Below are 18856 nucleotides of genomic sequence, written 5' to 3' on the forward strand. Positions count from 1 at the left end.
GACACGAGGCCTCCGCCGACACGAGGCGCGCCAGACGCCATAACCTCACAGCGCCGGGAAACTTCCACTGGCCCGTCTGCTATCTAAGAAACAACGCAGCGTGGGTTTCTTAGATATTGGATTTGGAATTCTTAGATAGCAGACGGCACACACGTCTGGCTCTGTATCCCTCCCCATCTTTTCCTCCTGCACTCCCGGCTTTTTCCCCGTGCGGGCCCGGCGTCCGAAACAGCCCGTGTACCGACAGCAATGTATTCTGAAACTGCACACTGGTGCGCGGCGGGGAGCCCGGCCCATCACAGCCGCGCGCCGGCCCGGCTCCGGCCCCGGGAACTAATTAGAGACCGCCCCCGGGTCTGTCGCGGCACGCCGCCTTCCCTACAACCCACCACATAACGCACACAAACAAATGCCCCGGGCGTGGTCAGCACCGGCAGGGCGGCGCCGCCGGCGGCCGGCCGCGCGGCCCGCCGGCCGGCGGCGCTGTGGTACTCGCGGGCGACGGACGGTCCCGAGCCGCCCCAGCCCGGAGGCGGCAACAGACGGCAGAAGAAGCAAGGCCACGTGGTAAGCCACTGGTTTGATCGGTATGACCATACCGTTTGATAGTATATGGCACGACAATTTTGACACACACGTTCCTCGTATATAGGCACTTGGATTCACGAGCTCGGTGCGCGGATCTGATTAGGAAGGCACGTAGTTCACATTTCAATATGTACACGCACGCACGCACGCACGCACGCACGCACGCACGCACACGCACACACACACGCACACACGCGCGCGCGCGATAAAACGGCACTCTGAACCACAAGCGTGGCCGTCTGCGGCTCAGCCGGCTCGCGGCGAAACCCTCTGCCGATACAGACGCATACGGAAACAACGACAATAGCACTCAGCCGTGGCGCCACTGGGGCCCGCTTCGTCGTGATTGGTGCAAAACTGCTCACGAAGGCGGCCGGGCTGTTCACACCGAACACGGCGCACATGAGGACGATATGACTGCGAGCGGCCCTGGCTTCTGAAGGCACTGAGTATTGTTACTCTAAAGGTTCTCGTCGGTGCACCAGCTCCTGTTAGTAAACCCATTTTAAAGAGTGCTGGCTGGCTAAATAAACAAAATGTACACGACGCTTGGCAAGCAGATAATAAATATTAACACGCTAGCTAATGGAACGCAATTAAAATAAGAATGATAACAACTTAGGGCTACGTTTGGCACGGTGAGTAATCGTCTGAAGGTGCGTTCTGCGCCACCTAGCACTACATTTGTTTACCCTACACACCGGGCGTGCTGGAGACGGACCCCGCCGTGCAGCCGCCCCTGCGTGTCAGAGAGCGTGCGGGGTCCACGCACGCGCGAGCGCGCGCCCACCAACGCCTTCGTAACGCACCAAAACCAGCGCCGCGCTACGTCGGCCACCGGACAACGAAACAGAACGCGCACCAGCGGGCACAACGCGGCGGCACACTCGCTCCGGGACGAAGAGCTGGTCGTGAGCCGAGGAGCCAGCCAGGCGCGACGAGTCCGACCGAGCACCGTCTAGCCTCGAGCGCCGCGCGCCCCAGCGACCGCGCCGCGGCGACCGTCACTCCATGTGGCGGTACTTGTGGGCCGACATCTGACTCAGCCCCAGCACGGCGTACTGGCACTTGACGCAGTGGTAGTGCGTCTGCTTGCCGTTGTGGTTGCACGTCTCGATCTTGCAGCTCTGGCTGGGCGTGAACTTCTCGAAGCCGGCCTGCGTGATCGAGTCGAGCTTGGTGTGCTGGCGGCGGTGCGCCACCACCTTGTTCGTGTCCGTGCAAACGAACTCGCACTTCAGACAGTGGAAGTGCGACGCCTTGTTTTGCCTTTGATCTGGAATGTGTGAGGATCAATATCAGCGCGGCGATCATCAGCATGTACACGACACGACACGAAATTTCAGCATAAACACGACAATTTCGTAACGAGATAAAGCCCCTTCGTCACACGCGATTCGGTACTTCAGAAATATTATTTTATTCATAATGCCAGAATGTTCATGAACTTTTACCAGACAACCTTCACTTTCAATCACCACAACACCACAAAACGTCACCAAAACTTCAAACCACGCCCGGAAGAGCATAGAGCCAATAAATCGCCGTCTTCATCTCGGTCTCCGTGACATGAGCTCAGCACTCCGTGAGGTCGCCTCGGGCAGCAGCCGAGCCCCGAGCAGCGGCCGAGCCCCGGCACGCCGGGACTCGCTGCGGCCCGGCGGACGGCAGGCGGCGGCCGGAGCGCGCCGGTCGCGGCACCCACCTAGAGTGTTGGTGTAGATGCAGGCGTCGCGTCCGCACGGGATGTTAGCCCGGTACTGCACGAAGTCGCCGCCCATCAGCGTGTCCAGGCGCTCGTGACGCGCCGTGTGCTGCACGAAGCGGGTCTTGTCGCAGAAGCTGTAGCCGCAGTCCTTGCGCACGCAGTGGAAGTGGGTCTGGTGCTCGCGGTAGCCGCAGTGCGGGTACTTGCAGTCCTCGTTGAATCTGCAGCGAGCGGGCGTCTCGGTTAGCACCGCCGGGCAGGGCTTATACCGTGCCTGGCTGACGAAAACAACGTCAGCCACATTGACAAATATAAGATATAAGTTGAGCATTACGTTAAGGCTCCTGACTGCGTTAGTGGCGTCTGTGAGACGATCGCATACGTCAACCTTTTATCATGTGCGAGACATGGAGATCGTGATCATTGGTGAGGAACGGTTCGACGTCACGTTTATATTATGACCAAATGATCGTCTACGTTGCAGAGGAAACGATAGCAAACCATGCGACGCCATATCGCAAGGAGGATTTTCACAAAGCAAAACTGATAGACAAGGAAAAGAGAAGGAGAAAGATAAGATAACAAACCGTATAGCGTACTCTTTGTTGTACCTGAATCGAATATAGCCATCAGGCACGGGCTCGTCCTTGAGAATGCGCATGTTGCGTGGCTTCTTGACCTCGGGTCGAGGCGCGTCACCTGGCCCGTCGGCCGCCAGACGCTTCCGAGTCAGCAGGGCCGGGTCAAACAGGGCAGCGCTCATCGACAGTGGGAAGCCGCCATTTTGTGGCGACATCATCGGAAACCCTGCCGGACGGAGGGAAGGGGCAGCGTCATGCTCTGTCGACAAGGGGAGACATTAAGGGTTAAGGGACATTAAGGGTGACGGATGTGTGAATCGGCGCCCGTCGGTGGAAACGTTGGTGACTATCGAGTGGAGGGAGACGGAAATCTCATTGGAACAGCACGCACATTTCCTACGAGTAACATATTGGTGACTATCGAGTGGAGGGAGACGGAAATGTCATTGGAACAACACGCACATTTCCTACGAGTAACATAGAGTTGATATCACTGTTACGTGCTGCAGAAAAATAAATTGCGACGCAAAACGACGAGCCATGGTGCGCAGTTGTAATGCGTCTGTTCTGTATGGTGCTTACTTGCTTTGACTACCTTTTTTGAACTAAACCCCTGCCGGCTATTGTATGCCCCGCATAACAGAGGCCGTACCCCATGCGCAGTGATGACTCAGTTAGCTACTCTACCAGGTCAGCCCCTGCCGGCTACTGTACGCCCTCGCTCATCCGACGCTAACTGCCACCACGGCAACGTGCGTGCATGTGCGTGTGTGTGTGTGGGGGGGGGGGGGGGGGCACGAACCTGCCAGCGCCGGATGCAGCGTCGGCCGTAGCAGGAACCCTTCCGAGCCAAGGAACGGGGCATGCGCAAACGGGTGGAACGGCAGCATCGGATGCCGCGGCATCTCCGGCATCACCTCGGCGCCGGGAACGTCTGCCAAGACATGGAGCCGTGTTACCGACGGCGGCTGACTCCCGGCACAGCCGTGGGCTTCAGGCCGCGGCAGGCGTACCAGGGGAACATCGCCACGTTCCGTGCAGTATCGACGCCAACGCCATCAACAAGTACGTCGTGACATCCGGCATAGAACATGCGATGATGCGATCAGGGTGAGGCATCTGCTACGCTACAGCACAAGAGCCGAGTCGATTACGATGTCTACACCTCCAGCGCCTGTTACCAGACCTTCCGCACGGTTACGGTGCCTATAACTCCAGTGCCTGTCACCAGACCTTCCGCACGGTTACGATGCCTACAACTCCAGTGCCTGTCACCAGACCTTCCGCACGGTTACGATGCCTACAACTCCAGTGCCTGTCACCAGACCTTCCGCACGGTTACGATGCCTACACCTCCAGCGCCTGTCACCAGACCTTCCGCACGGTTACGATGCCTACAACTCCAGTGCCTGTCACCAGACCTTCCGCACGGTTACGATGCCTACAATTACAGTGCCTGTCACCAGACATTCCGTGCGGTTACGATGCCTACACATCCAGCGCCTGTCACCAGACATTCCACAGTCCGCCCCGGCGTCTGTTCCGCCGCGGGGACGGTGCGGCGCCTGGGGTCTCACTTCTGCGAGCGTCGCGCTTCTGTTCGTCCTCGGCGTGTGGCGGCTCGGGGATGGCCTGTGGCGACTGCCAGCCTTCGGCGTGTCGCTCCAGGTGCGGGTGCAGCTTCTCCGCCTCTCCGAACGCCTGGTTGCACAGCTCGCAGTGGAAGTGCTCGCGCCGTTTGAGCTTGCAGAAGGGCCGGACCGCACGCCTGCTCGTCGAGGAAGTGGCTGAAGCTCTCGGAGACGGGCGGCGCCGCCGGTCGTCGCGGCGGCGCCGGCGACTGCAGCAGCCGCGACATCAGGTCCGTGCCTGGCGGAGCGCAGCGCAGGTCAGGGGTCACGTCACAGCCGAGGTCAGACGCCAGATCAAACGCGGGCCAGGAACGAGCGCGCAAACAAGGTCATCAGAGGTGAGCCGAGCCCCGAGCTCTGCGGCACCCCGCGCTCGCGTGCCGCTGGATTCAGGCTCAGTTCACGACGCGTCACGTGGGTACAGCGCAACGCGGAAGGGCTGGTGAGCAAATCACTCTGTAAGCTGTATCTGCAGGACAATTAATATTTTACACAAGCGAACAAATGAGACGACCCGGGGCTTGCTGCAGGAAATGGCAGCAACAAGCTGTTCCCGGATCCCACGCGGCGTGGTCGCCGCCCTCCCACGTGGCTGCCCCTCCCCTCCCTTCCCACTGCGCCCCCGGCGCCGTCGCGTCTGCTGCGTACCAGGCTGCTGCGGCTGGTGCGGCTGCTGCTGGGGTCGCTTGTCGGCGGGCGGCTCGGCCTGCGGTGGCGAGCGCGAGCGGCCGGGGCTGGGCGGCGCCGGCGGCGAGCTCCGCTCCGTCAGCCGCGAGTGCAGCACCAGACCCTGCGGCATGCCGGGCGTGGCGAACGCCGACAGCGGGTAGTAGGTGCCGGCCGCCTTCACCACCGGAGAGCCTGCGGACGGGACGCACTGACGTCAGAAAGGTGCTGGGCGAGACCTTCCCTGCCAGGACGAACAGTCGGCGTGCTGGCGATGGATGTTGGACAAGACCAGGGCGGCAGACGCATGCAAGATGTCAGGCTCATGTTGTACTGTCACATTGTCACTGCGTTCATGTTGGACTGTCAGATTTATCGCCGGACAGAACGAAATATTGAGTGCACCGATGCAAAACCGAGAAATCAAGTCAAATCAAACGCCCTTTGAGTACTGAAATCTCAACTTCCCACTTCACCTCACTGCAAAGTGTGCCCGCTAAGCCTCTGCCGACCGAACACGTGCAGCCTCTGTGAACGGCTGGCAGTTGGAGGGGGGGGGGGGGGGGGGCGGCGGGGCGCGGCTGCGCGGGGCCCACCTGTCTGTCCGTTGGCGGCGGTCGGCGGCGGAGAACCGGCGGCCGCCCGGGCCTTATGTTGTTGGTCGTGCTCCGTCATGGCCAGATAACGCACGAACGAGTGGCCGCAGCCGGGCCGCGTGCAGTGGAAGTGCCGGTTCACCTTGTTGCTGCGGACGGGTCAGGGGTCAGCGAACGAGTGGCCGCAGCCGGGCCGCGTGCAGTGGAAGTGCCGGTTCACCTTGTTGCTGCGGACGGGTCAGGGGTCAGCGACGAGGTCAGGGGAACGGGATGTGCCGCGTCCAGGCTACCGGGGGAAGAGGCTCGACAGCTGTCTATACACTCAATACCGGAACAGCTGCATCCTCTCAGCTGAAGATCAATGGGTGCAGTCAATGGGACGAAGGACACTGCCCCCCGGACGAGATTCATACCAGAAAAGGTGAAACCAGAGAAGAGATTTACACTAAATGCTGCGCGATTTCGCGGGAATGCAGTCAGAACCCGCAGGAGTTTAAAAAAGGAAATACATTTGCCCGCCCCCGAGGAAAATTCTTATTGCATGCCTGTCATAGATCTCACTAGGTTAATCGCTGTAGTTATCATCACCCATTGGGTTACACCAAAGTCAAAAAGCGATGCTATTCGATGATATGGACCGAATTACCGGAAAATCTACCAGGAAACAGCGTCAAGAATATTTCTGCAAGCCAACGATTTTACACGAACAAACTGAAATGATCTATTGACATCGTTACATCTTCTCAACCATGCAACAAATTGCAGAGACAGCCTCACTCACTCAGTCCTCCTCAGCACCCTAATCTCAGACAGCCTCACTCGCTCGGTCCTCCTCGGCACCCTAACCTCAGACAGCCTCACTCACTCGGTCCTCCTCAGCACCTTAACCTCAGACAGCCTCAGTCGCTAGGTCCTCCTCAGCACCCTAACCTCAGACAGCCTCACTCGTTCGGTCCTCCTCAGCACCCTAACCTCAGACAGCCTCACTCACTCGGTCCTTCTCAGCACCCTGACCTCAGACAGCCTCACTCGCTCGGTCCTCCTCAGCACCCTAACCTCAGACAGCCTCACTCGTTCGGTCCTCCTCAGCACCCTAACCTCAGACAGCCAGCCATCTTGCAGTCGACGTCACGGTTGAAGAACACGAAGCCCTCGAGGATGTTGACGTTGTCGTGGAAGTCCCGCGCATGGCTGCCCAGGTCTTCGGTGTCGGCGCTGGCGAAGAAGCAGCGCGGGTGGGCGCAGTGGAAGTGGCGTCGGCCGGCGTGCGCGCAGTCGGCGTCGGTGCAGGTGGCGTCCTCGGCGTACTCCCGAAACCCGTCGGTCGGGTCCCGCTGCGGCGCACCGGGTCTGGTCAGTTGGGCGCACCGTGCGGGCCAGTGCGGCGCCCAGGTCACACTCGTGCTCGGCGGGGGGCTGAAGTCAACACCAAGCGCCGCCACTGGCAGCGTTTCCGCGTTAACCACTCTGAAGGAGAAAGACTCTGAGCTGGTGCAAATAGCCGTCACGCGGCTGATGTAACGATGAAGCTTTTGCTGCAACCTGATCATAATCTTACCATTTATCACTCACATTTCAGCTGCTGACGTAGTTCATGGACAATGAATAGCGGGGTGGGCATGACGTGAGGCCAAATATGCAACAGATGAGGAACTGGCTCTATGTCAAGCAATGACAAGCTGTCGGTTTGCCAACGCCGTGAGGAACTCACGTCGCTCCGTTCTGAAGACTTGCTGCCCGGCTGCACTTCCGTCGGAGAGCTTGCCGATGACGTCACTGGGAGTGAGGGGACGTCCGCGTTCCGAATCAAAGGCCACGGCTTGGGCAGTTTGAACGAACCGAACACCCCGGGTGGAAAGGGCAGCGCCCCGGGCACAGGCACCTGCCGAAGGCCAGTCTGTCAGTAGGGCGACACATACGCACCCCCTCCTGTCCATGATGTTTTTTCTTGAACCAGAGGCAGGTATCAAGCTATCACCTGGGGAGGGGGAGGGAGGGCACCGGCACTATTAATATCTATCCATCTATCTATCTATCTATCTATCTATCTATCTATATATATCTATATATCTATATATATATATATATATATATATATATATATATATATATATACGGAAGCAGAAGGCCACAACAGAGCGGACGTGAAATTTGAGCGAGGCGATCCACAACCTCGCTCACCGCTCATTGTACCGTCCGAATGAAGCTCTTAAGCCCAGGACGGGCTGGCGCGCTAACCGCATCAGCCGACCGGCCGCCGCCGCAGCGAGACGCACCTCAAACGGCGCGGCGCCGGCTGGCCGAGCGCGTCGCTGCAGCATCGCCTCGGGCGACGAGTAAGGCAGCGGCGAAGTGTCCTTGGAGAGCGCCAGCCGGCGCGAGTAGTCGTGCATCTTGAAGTGGTCGAGCCTACGGAACGGCTTGTCGCTGAGCAGGATGATCTCGGAGCAGCCCTCCCAGTTGCAGTGGTAGTGGCGCTCCTTGCCGCGGTACAGGCAGTGCTGCTGGCAGGGGCACGGGTCGTCCGAGGCTGCCACCTCCTCGTAGTACGTCAGCGTCACGTGCTGCTGCTGCTCGTGGTTGCGTGCGTGCTCGAGCGCGCTGTCGCGCGCCTGGAAAAGCACGCCGCACTCGGGCTGGCTGCAGTGGAAGTGCGTCGAGCCCGAGAACTCACAGCCGGCCACGTCGCAGGTGCTGCCATCTGTGAGCTGCAGCACGAAGCGCTGCATCAGCTCGGCCTCCGGCAGGTGCGGCATGTCGCTGGGGTCCGACGACTTCATGTCCTGCGGCGCCAGCGGCTCCAGCGCGAAGCTGGATGGCGTCAGAATGCCTGCCGGTCGGAAGGCGAGTCGTAATCAGCAAACAGCGAGCGACTCAGTGGACACAGCACAGATGTAGGTGCACAGCATCTTGGTGCTGATGGCGACGAGGCGCATCACATTGCATACGGAGGTGTAAGGATTTTGAGCGGCATACGCAAAATTGCTTGCAAGCAAGCGTCCGCCATCATTGTTGCTGTCTGCCGGACAAGGAACACCTCACGAGCAATGGTCCAAACCACTACACAACCCGTTTATGGCCCGACGAAAACACGAGTTACAGTACGTAGCGTGCAGCACTTACCTGGAAACATGGCGCCGAGCCGGCCGTACGGGCTGGCTTTGAGGGCGGCCGACGGGCTGGCCGGCAGCGGCGACTGCACGCTGCAGGGGCTGGTGCTGGGGCTGGGGCTGGGCTGGCTGAGCTGACCCAGCGCCGGCGAACCAGTCCGGGAGCTGAGCTGGGCTGAGCTGAGCGCCGCCGCCAGGGGAAACTGCCGGCCGCAGATGAAGGTCAGAGAGGCGGCCGCTAACGCCCCTGGAAGCCACGGACTCGGCCCAGCCTGGTGGACGCCGACACGCTCGCCGAGGCCAAGGACTATCGGGTCGTGATGAGAACCAACCGTCGTCACAAGAGAGGCCGACGCACGGGGCAAGGCACTGGCCGAGTAAAACAGCTGAAGTGTGTCTTGATGTCAGTACACGGTTTGCAACACGCGAGTGGCCGGGGAGCTACCGCGACTTGATATGTCTGCCATCTACCGGCCACCTGCGAACTATCCCATTATTGCCATAGATGGAGGTGCAGGCGAAGCCTGTCCATACGGGTATCTGGCTCGCCTCCGTGTTCTGAATATCCCTCGGTCATCTAAAAAAGCATTGCTTCCTAGCCACCACGGCTGCCTCCACTTGCCTGATAGCCCAGCATTCTGCAACGATCACCCACCTGTTCGTTGAAGTTCCCCTCCCGCGGTAGGCTCTGGGACATCCGATAGGTTCGGTAGGCCATCTCGCTGTCTTGACGTTCGTGCTTGCGCTGAAAGACAGACATCCGGATATGGTGCAAACATTCATCAGTGTACTGACCTGCGCTCACGCAGAGGTCCGACGTCACTATCACTCGAGGTGATGCGGCTCTATCCACCCGATTACCCTGCGCTGAAGATCGTCATAGATCGGGATGAACATGATGAACATGGGAATGTGTTCTTACAAATGCCGTACACGAAAGCTAACAGAAAACGATCCAAATCGCGTCACAGTCAGATAACACAGCAGAAGATATCGGCTTAAGTGCTGACCGTGAATCAGTCCCGACGGCCATACCGTCCCTGTCAATACAAATTGCGCGTTTAAAGCCACATGGCTCGAAACTGTACACTTAAACTGCACTTCAGCACACCTAGAACGCCGTGTTTGCTGTGTGGAGCCGCTGGAGCAGCGTCGCGTCGTACCTTGTGCGAGTACAGCTGTCCGGACGAGTGCAGTACGTAGCTGCAGCCGGGACGTATGCAGTGGATGTGGTTGCACACCTTGCTGAAGCGGCAGTTCTCAAACGGACAGTGGTCGTGCTTAATATACTTCTTAAAGCCGTCCTTGTTCAACTGTTCGTCCTTAATGTGGTACGTTTTGTGTTTTTCTGTAAGGGGCAGCACGTGGTGAGTGTGGTGCTGCCCTGATGACCTGCGCCGGGTAACGCCGCGCTCGTGGCGGGTCTGGCATCGGTACCTCGGTGCAGTGATCAGACACGCGCCGTCTCGCCGCCAGCTGACGCATGCTGGCACAATACTGACGGCAGGTTTCCACGATAACTTCGCGAGAAGCAGGTGAAATAACAAGCCAGAGATCCATTACTCTTGGCATTAGAATTCAGGCCTATTGACGATGTGGCTTTCGTTACCTTCTATTCTTCGGGGTGGGAACGATTGTATCGAGCCGATACTGTGCCTATTTCGACATCAGGACATAACGGAGGTGGATAGGGTAGGTGGAGGGTAAAGCCGTACGAGTATACCGTAAACAGACCCCAAACTAATCACGACTTGTGACCATGACAATGAGCGCTTCCGATTTTGGGATGCACCAAACTTTTCCCGATACATTTGGTGGGTATAGACCGGAACAGCTTAACATAAGTTGCAATGACAACGAAAGGAAAAGAAGAACATCAGCGACAGTCATCGTCAAATAATTGAAGTAGTACACTTATCAACGCCAAGGCGAAGAGGGAGACGCGCATCCCGTGCTACCAAAACGGCCTGACCCCTCTGAACAGAGGTCAGTGCGCAAGGTCAGCCCCACCTCCGCCGGCCGACCACCTACCCATATCGGCCTTGTTTTTGAACGTGTAGCTGCAGCCGGGCCGCTTGCAGTGGAAGTGGGTGGTTCGCTGGCCCTGGTAGCAGCACAGCTCGACGCCGCAGTCCTCGCTGGCGCGGAACCGCTGGAAGCCTTCCTGCTGGATGGCCGAGTCCTTGCGGTGGTAGTTGGCGTGCATCTGCACGTCCGAGGTGGAGATGTAGACCTTGTCGCAGCTCTCCTGCGGCGGCGGGGGGGGGGGGGGGCGGTCAGACGGGGCTGGCGTCGACAGAGCGGGCGGAGTCAGCGAAGTACATCGGCGCCGCTACCGTCACGCCGCTCCGGGGACCGCGCAGACCTGCAGGAAGCGGATGAGAACATATTGGCGGCCCGTCGCCGTAAATTGCCTCCAGCTGGCGCTGCAAGGAGTTATCGCCGCGCCGCTCCGGGATCAAACCATAAACCACAAGCGGTTAGGTGCATTTGCAAGATGCAGCAGCATCTAAACGCCGCTTCAGAATTTCCAGCACGTTATCGCGGATTCCAACGGCGATTATGCGGACTGCGGTCGTACGTAGCCCCCAGCGGGAGCGGGAGGGGAGGGCATGCCGTCACTGGGCAACGTGAGACGCATGGAACCGACAGCGGCCAGCGCATTTCACGACGTAGTGCGAATGGTGGTCGGTGGGGGATGCCTATGGGTTTTGCGTGGTGAAGTGCACATTCGAACGTGACATCAGCCGTCCGAAGAAGAAGGTTCTAGAATGCACCTGGTGCTTGCTACTAATTAACACCTGTTGGGCTTGCAACGAAAGATTGCCCCTGATCTGAGATGGCTTATCAGCATGGGAACCTGGCCTTCATGCGAGAAAGTCCGGCAAAGAACGACACGACGGCCGAGGTAAGCACAATTGGTGAAGGCACTTTGAAACGGACAATCAGGGACCGGCCGTCCAAGAACTGGTTATGCGAAGGCCTGGCGCCTGGAAAGAGGCATCCATGGGCTGGGGATTCAGGGACTGTATGTCAGGAGTTATGAAGACAGGATGGCGGAGCACCTCAGTTGGGGGCCGCATATCCGAGGACAGGAGGTCAAACGGCTGGGGCAGAACATCCGAGGACTTGGCATCTGGAACTCAATATCCAAGGACTGTACATTAGGCAACAGAATATGCGGGAACAGGACGGCCGCGGACTGAACGCTCACGGTCTACGCATTGGTGACAGACTACCTCAATACTGGATTTACAGGACTGGGCGTTTGAGTGTCGAATATATAGGCACTGACGCCCTGGGAATGTACATACGAGGACCGGATATCCCACCAACGGATATCCAAGAAATGGGTGTTTTCTCGGACTTGATGTCCGAGAACAGGATATCCAAGGGCTGAACATCTGTAGACTAGCTATGCAACAGCCGAACAGCCAGGAACTGGGAGATCCACTTGACGCCATCCGAGGCCTGGGGGTTCGAGGTGACGGCGTCCGAGGCCTGGAGCCGCGGCGGCTGGACGTCCGAGGGCCGGTAGCCGCGGCGGGACGTCCGAGGGCCGGGAGCCGCGGCGGCTGGACGTCCGAGGGCCGAGAGCCGCGGCGGCTGGACGTCCGAGGGCCGGGAGCCGCGGCGGCTGGACGTCCGAGGGCCGGGAGCCGCGGCGGCTGGACGTCCGAGGGCCGGGAGCCGCGGCGGCTGGACGTCCGAGGGCCGGGAGCCGCGGCGGCTGGACGTCCGAGGGCCGGGAGCCGCGGCGGCTTGACGTCCGAGGGCCGGCCGCCACACGGAAGCGCGGCGGCGGGTCGCCGCGCCGGTGCAGGACCACCCCAGCGGGCGCTGACGCTGGCGCCGGTCCGGTGACCTCATGTCTCGTTGGGCCGGCAATGTCGCGCCGCCGTGCAGTGGCCGGCGCCCGTCCGCGGCGGCCCGACCGCGCGGCTGCGCGGCGGCAGCGGCCACCGCAGGCAGCCGCCGCAGCCACCCCGGCCCGGTGACGGCCGCGTGACCGGCGGAGGAAGGGCAGAGGCGGGGTTCAGGCGTGGATCAGGTGCCAGGCGGTTGCCGCGGTTACATGTACGCTGCGGGGGAACGACCGGACCGTTGCCTCCCCTCCGGCGGAGCACTCGTTACGCATGCCTTGCCGATCACTCACAATGCAGCCGTTAACCCAGCCGACGCCTGTATTGGGCCATTAGGATCGTGAGCAAGTGTGCAAACTGGCGCCGTTCGGCGCTGCCCAGCTGCACAACTGATGCAAAACTCGAGAGGTGGTTATTTTCGGGTTGACAAATGGCGCCCAGCGCGCGGCGCGGGCCGTTACTGCCGGGTCGGCTCGTGAGCTCGGCCCTGTAAGTCGTGGCGACGCCCCGTGACCCGGCCGTGGCCTGCCGCTCGCCGGTGACCGGTCGCAGGTCGGGCCGCACGCCGCGCCGCCGGTCAGCCGCGGCTCGTGGCGCGCCACCCCGGCCGCGCGTCGCTGGTGCGAACACCGCCAAGCGGCGGAGCGCGGCGCCGTCAGTGGGGCGCGCCATCTGCGGACGAGCTGACGGGCCGCTGCCAGTCTTGGTCGCTGTGTGCGATTAGCTCCATTCACGTCAAATGCGCCAATCATTGCGGCTGATACCGAGGTTTGCAAGGCCGGGATGACACCAGGTTTTGTGGTACACGACGCATACCGATGATAATTCTTGCACGGTGGCGTCTGCTCATATTTTCACGAACGCATTTGTCAGCTTTACGAGCGAAGTGTCTGAGGGCGAGAATGCATACTAGATTCTTTCAACTTGCCCGCGGATGTCAGGAATAATTTGCTACGCGCAGCACAAGTGTTTGAACCGTCCATATACCAGTTTCAAACCTCGTCATTTGCATCGCTATTTACGAAACGGCTCGACCGGTTCATGCTCCAAATGTCGTCGTTGGTCGTTGGTCGTTGGTCGCTGGGCCGCCGGGAAGCCCTGACGACGGCGTATGGCGTCATGTCGTGAATGACATCACAGACCCCCGAGAGCTACACGGGCCGCCTTGAATCATGGCTGCAGAGCGCGGCGGCGTACGGCGCGGCTGGCTATTGTCCACCGTCGGCGCCCGAGGTCGCGCCCGCCGGGGTCGGATGGGCCGCGTCGCGCAGCTCCACAAGGTCGGCGGGTCGTCGCTCAGGAGCGAGCCGGGCCAAGAGCTATCGAGGGCGCTAGCGGCTACGGTGCTGAGGCCGAAGCCAGGTCATGGGCTTGAATCCGGGTCATTCTGCACAGCCTGCCGGTTCTTAAATGATGGGCGGCTCAGAGCTTCTGCCGCCACCCACAGGGCCACCTCCGATTAAGACGTAGTGACGGTCAGATGGCTAAATCAGCCAGACACTTAGTTGGTAAACAACAGCTCGCAGACGACACGAACGATTGTTGGCGCAGGTACCCCATCAGCGCATTGATCGCTTTGCCCCGTCATTTCGCAGAGCCGGAGTGGTGAGCTGGCCTGACGAGCAAGTCGGCCAACACGGCGTGGCGTCCCCGCACGACGGAGCGGCGGGAGGGCGGTGAACGCGCCGGCGCCCAGCAGCAGCCGCCAGTGATGAGTTCACCCCGCACCGGAGAGCCTCGCCTTCGACCTCGCAGCCGGGCCGAAGGATTCCGGTCAACCACATCCGTGTCCCGACCTCCCAGTCGGCGGACATCGAAAAACATGGCGACAGACCCGGCGAAAAGGCATTCTCTATTCGGACAAAGCCGGGCTTGTCCGCGCGGCATCTGCAGATGGCGGCTTCTGCTTTATCGAGTGCTTACGCTGAAACCCTCCTGCGATGGTTTACAGAGTAAAAAGCAAACCATGACTCTCAGTGTCGGATAAGTAAAATACGGAACTGTTTATGGATCTTGTCGCGAGCTGACGTCACCGGGAAGACGATAATTGATTGGCTAATTTACAGACGGTGAGCGCCAATCGGCTTTCTCGACCTGACCGCGGATGCAGGCTGCTGATAATTCGTCCGATTTAGAGCGAAATTTGCATGAGGCCGTGCAGGATTCCGACCTCTGCTGCAGACGTGACAGGTGATCCTATCAGCGACTGCAGACGGCAGACGAGGCACATTTAAATGCATCCATGGACTCTGCTGCCCGGGCTTCACGAATATATGGAGCACAGACGCGTCACATTTCTAATCTGCCGCTGGAGACGTCATGATCGCCGGGCGGCCCTGAACACTGCTCCGACAGATGCTGCGGCACTGTGCTCGACGCATTCGATAAATCGGTGGCATACGGCAGGCATCAAACCGAATTACACACACTCGCGCGTCGCGCTTGTGGGCAATGGGACGAAAATAACTATTGTAGTTGACACGCCCTTAAGACCCAATAACTGACTTATGCGCATTGGCCGTGGCATTGCAGAGGCTACGTATCACCATTGCTATGCATCGATCACTAACTTTCATCGCCATACCGTGTCATGAATTTTTTATTCGGACGTCTCTATCCTAAATGCTGAGCAGCTTTACAGACGTCCAAGTCTCCAAGCCAAAGCCTGGAATGCCCTGATGCGGTAGTGGCGTAACAGCGCTGAGGTGCCCTGCCGAGCGCCTGGTCACGGTTCCAGGGCCTTCCAGCCGTGATTTTGGGCCGGTCTCAAAACTTCGGAGGTTGACATCCGACTGGAGGTCTTCGCGAACCGAGCGCCACATCCCGTCACGACAGCGGCCACATCGCACCAATCGGCGACATCGTCTGAACAGCGGCGATGTCGTCACCCTCGTCGTCAACTGGGCGGCACACGTCGGCCATGAGTCACGTGGTATTCCCGCCGCCATCAAGTGCAGCAGACGTCAGCTCCAATTGCCGTTCCGGCGTGGGTCGGCACGCACTAACACCACCGTGCAAAGCGTCCGACAGCGGACCCGACTCACAGGCGCCGCGGATCCAGCGACCGGCTCCCCGCCCCTGCAGCGGGGCAGCGCCTGGCTCCCCAGCAGCGGGGCGGCGCCCGGCTCCCCGCCCCTGCAGCGGGGCGGCGGCCGGCTCCCCGTCCCTGCAGCGGCGGCGCCCGAGCCCGGCGCGGACACGGCAGGGCGTCACGGTTCCGGGGACACTTAAGTCCGAGCTTATGTGTTTACCGGCCAAGTACCGACATTCCACGGAAGTGGTGGCGACGACTGCGTGTTCGTGACAGGCAGCGCCGGCATTCGATCGCTCCGCACGGCCTCGGTGCGCCACTAATGGGTATTGAGCAGAGTCTGCCACGTTATGCGGGCGGTCAGGACGTTGGTGGACACAAGAACGTTTGGACCACGCTCCCATCCTTCGGGTCCCGGCCGCGCGGCTTACAAGTCCAGTCCACGTGATTCGCAGGTGAACCGAACGGCCCGGACCACGTGGTCCGTGCTTCCCAGTCTGGGCTAGGCGGTCTCGACTAACTCAGTGATGCGACTCGCAGACGGACTAAACGGTACGAACCGCATGAGGTGGTGGGCGCATAAGGTCGGATTTGAGAAAAATAAACGGCAATCGAGAGAGAAGTGGCGGAGTCAAGAATACGTTAACCATCCCACTGAATATATGACGCAGTATATAACGTCAGAAAATATTGCTTCAAGCAGTCATCAGATAATAACCATAAGTAAACTGAATGACCTCGTGCTCATGCTATTCATCACAATGCGAAAACGTACACCATCATCAATGTCGAGTGTCAGGAAATCCTGCCATACTCCATAGATCGCGCTTGGCGCAAGTCTGCGCCAGTCTTTCCGGCTTCATCACTCCGGAACCATCTGATCGCCGCATTGCCATTCCACGAAACCATATCACGAAAACCGTTCCACCTACTACTGTAATCAACCGGCTGGGACCGTTATGATTGGGGCCAGCAGAGGTGGACTGTCAGCAGCGGCGCTGCCCGGCTGTCATTAGCCCGGACAGCGCCACTCTTCACATATACAGAGGCTGGTCATGGTGCTTACCGGACACAGAGCACACAACGTACAATGGCAGCGTCAGTGACGCCACAAAGGCCAGAGGAGTGCAGAGGATAACACTGATCGCCTCCAATTGAGCCCAATTGTTCGCACATTTGTGCGAGACCGCTGCGCATCGAAGGCAAAACGGAAAATTATTTACCGTGAGTGACACAAGCTGCACAAAACCCCGACTCGTCCAGGCTGCACAGGTTCATCACGGCCTGTCACGCAGGCGGGCTCCCGCCTCTAACATAACGACACGTGCAACCAGAGGCGCGGATGTGGCGGCCGGCGTATTTACCCACTTCCCCATACCACCAACGACGTCGGCCTTGCCGGCTCTGGGTTATCGTGGCATCGCGCGGTGCGCGCCGGTGGCGGCCGCTCTGCAATGGCTCGGCGCCGACAGTGTTTGACAGAACGGGCGCCCACCGTCACCGTCAACACCACACATCCCAGCCGAGAAAAAGTGGCTCGTCGAGCCGACGCGTCACACCGCGCTGCGATGATGACCAGCACGCGCTGGCCGCACTTCCGGTCAGGCTGTGTACCTGCTCGCAGAGTTGGCGCGCGCGCGGCTGTCGGCTCGCGGCTGTTTGGCGATGTCGGCTGCATGCGGACACGTGCTACCGGTGAGATGACACGCCGATTTCAGGCGCGCTCGCGGCCAAAACGTTCGGGGATGTTATCGGCATTGACGGTCGGGAGCGGAAGCCACTCGTTCGCTAACCCAGAGACAAACGTCACGCGGCTATCTCCAGCCAGTGCTGCTATCATCTTCACCCGGACAGCAGCGGGTCTGCCACTCAGTGAGCGGTGAGTGTGAGCGTCCTCTCGCCGTGAGGACGGCGCGGTGTAAGCGCCCTCTCACCTCTCAACCGGCACCGCGGCCCGAGCATCGCTCACCTTGAGGCAGTGGTAGTGGGTCTGCTTGCGGTTGTGGCTGCAGTCGGGGTAGCGGTCGCCGCAGTCGTCGGTCGGCGAGTAGCGCATGAAGCCGTGCTGCAGCGAGTCGTCTCGCTTCTTGTGCCACTTGAAGTGGCGGATCATCTCCTCCTTTTTCACGAACACGCGCGAGTTGCACTCCAGGCAGTGGAAGTGCTCCCTGAAGAACAACGACCCATCTTCATTCGTCTGGCACGTCATTTGTAACACTCAGTCCGCACCCTCCCGGCCTGGCACAACAACGCGGCCAGTGGAGCCCAGCAAAAGCGGGCTGCCCTTCACATCCGCCCACTTTGAGTTCGGCGGTAGTCTTCCGCCGATTCCCCCGGCTCAAACCTGCAACACTCTGGCCTCTTCGGCCAGCCCGTGTGCAGGGATTAGCACCGTCCGATTATAGACCTCCCGTTCCCTTGGCCCGCGGTTACGGACCCGTCCGCCGCATGGTCCTGCGATAGTCCCACTCGTTCCGTGGCCATGCGACTCCTGCCCCTCCCCTGCCTGTCCTAGACCCCCGCAATGTATCCACATATCCCGGGGCTCCACCACAAAGTGATGTGCTTCCTGTGGTCCTGGTGGCGTCTCGGGGTCACCCGGAAGGCCCTCGGGGCGGCCTGGCGGGGCCTCGGGGTGGCCCAACAGGTCATGCTGGGCCCGGCCGGCGGCCATCTGTCGGATGCCGTCTGTCTGTCTGTCTGTCTGTCTGTCTGTCTGTCTGTCTGTCTGTCTGTCTGTCTGTCGGATGCCGTCCCCATCGGCGTGACGACCGGCGCCGGCTCGGCGACAGGCGCCGTTTGCCGGCTCGCTCGAGGCGTTCCCGCCGACAATTTTGTCCGCGCCGCGCTCCGCTAAACGTCGCAGGGACGCCAGGCGCGTAATTGAGCGTGTGGGGCGGCCGTCCCGTGACCTGGAGGCAACGGCGGCGGCGGCAGGTCCGAGGTATTGTCCGACGGTCAGGTCAGTCCAGGTCACGGTCAAGTCAGGTCAGTCCAGAAGATCTCTACTCGACTGACTGACCGAGGAAGACGATCCCCCACATCAGTGTAGTCAACGAGACTGCGCCGTGAACCGGTCATG

General features: G+C 60.1%; 1 protein-coding gene across 1 annotated transcript; it reads right to left on the minus strand.

Moving 5' to 3' along the window:
* Window positions 1-243: 243 nt before the first annotated feature.
* On the minus strand, window positions 244-17942 carry LOC119098895 (zinc finger protein castor homolog 1; the record flags this gene model as incomplete). Its single annotated transcript, XM_037221940.1, is given in 17 exon segments — window positions 244-1864; window positions 2294-2517; window positions 2908-3103; window positions 3680-3811; window positions 4455-4717; window positions 4834-4865; window positions 5245-5369; window positions 5771-5919; window positions 6869-7104; window positions 7482-7652; window positions 8047-8600; window positions 8894-8973; window positions 9031-9083; window positions 9536-9625; window positions 10044-10228; window positions 10912-11128; window positions 17744-17942. Coding segments are annotated over 17 exon segments (3178 nt in total), but the record flags the coding sequence as incomplete, so codon positions are not given.
* Window positions 17943-18856: the final 914 nt, after the last annotated feature.

This window comes from Pollicipes pollicipes, unplaced genomic scaffold (assembly GCF_011947565.3).
Source record: "Pollicipes pollicipes isolate AB1234 unplaced genomic scaffold, Ppol_2.1 Scaffold_4740;HRSCAF=5597_pilon_pilon_pilon, whole genome shotgun sequence".
Lineage (NCBI taxonomy): Eukaryota > Metazoa > Arthropoda > Thecostraca > Pollicipedomorpha > Pollicipedidae > Pollicipes > Pollicipes pollicipes.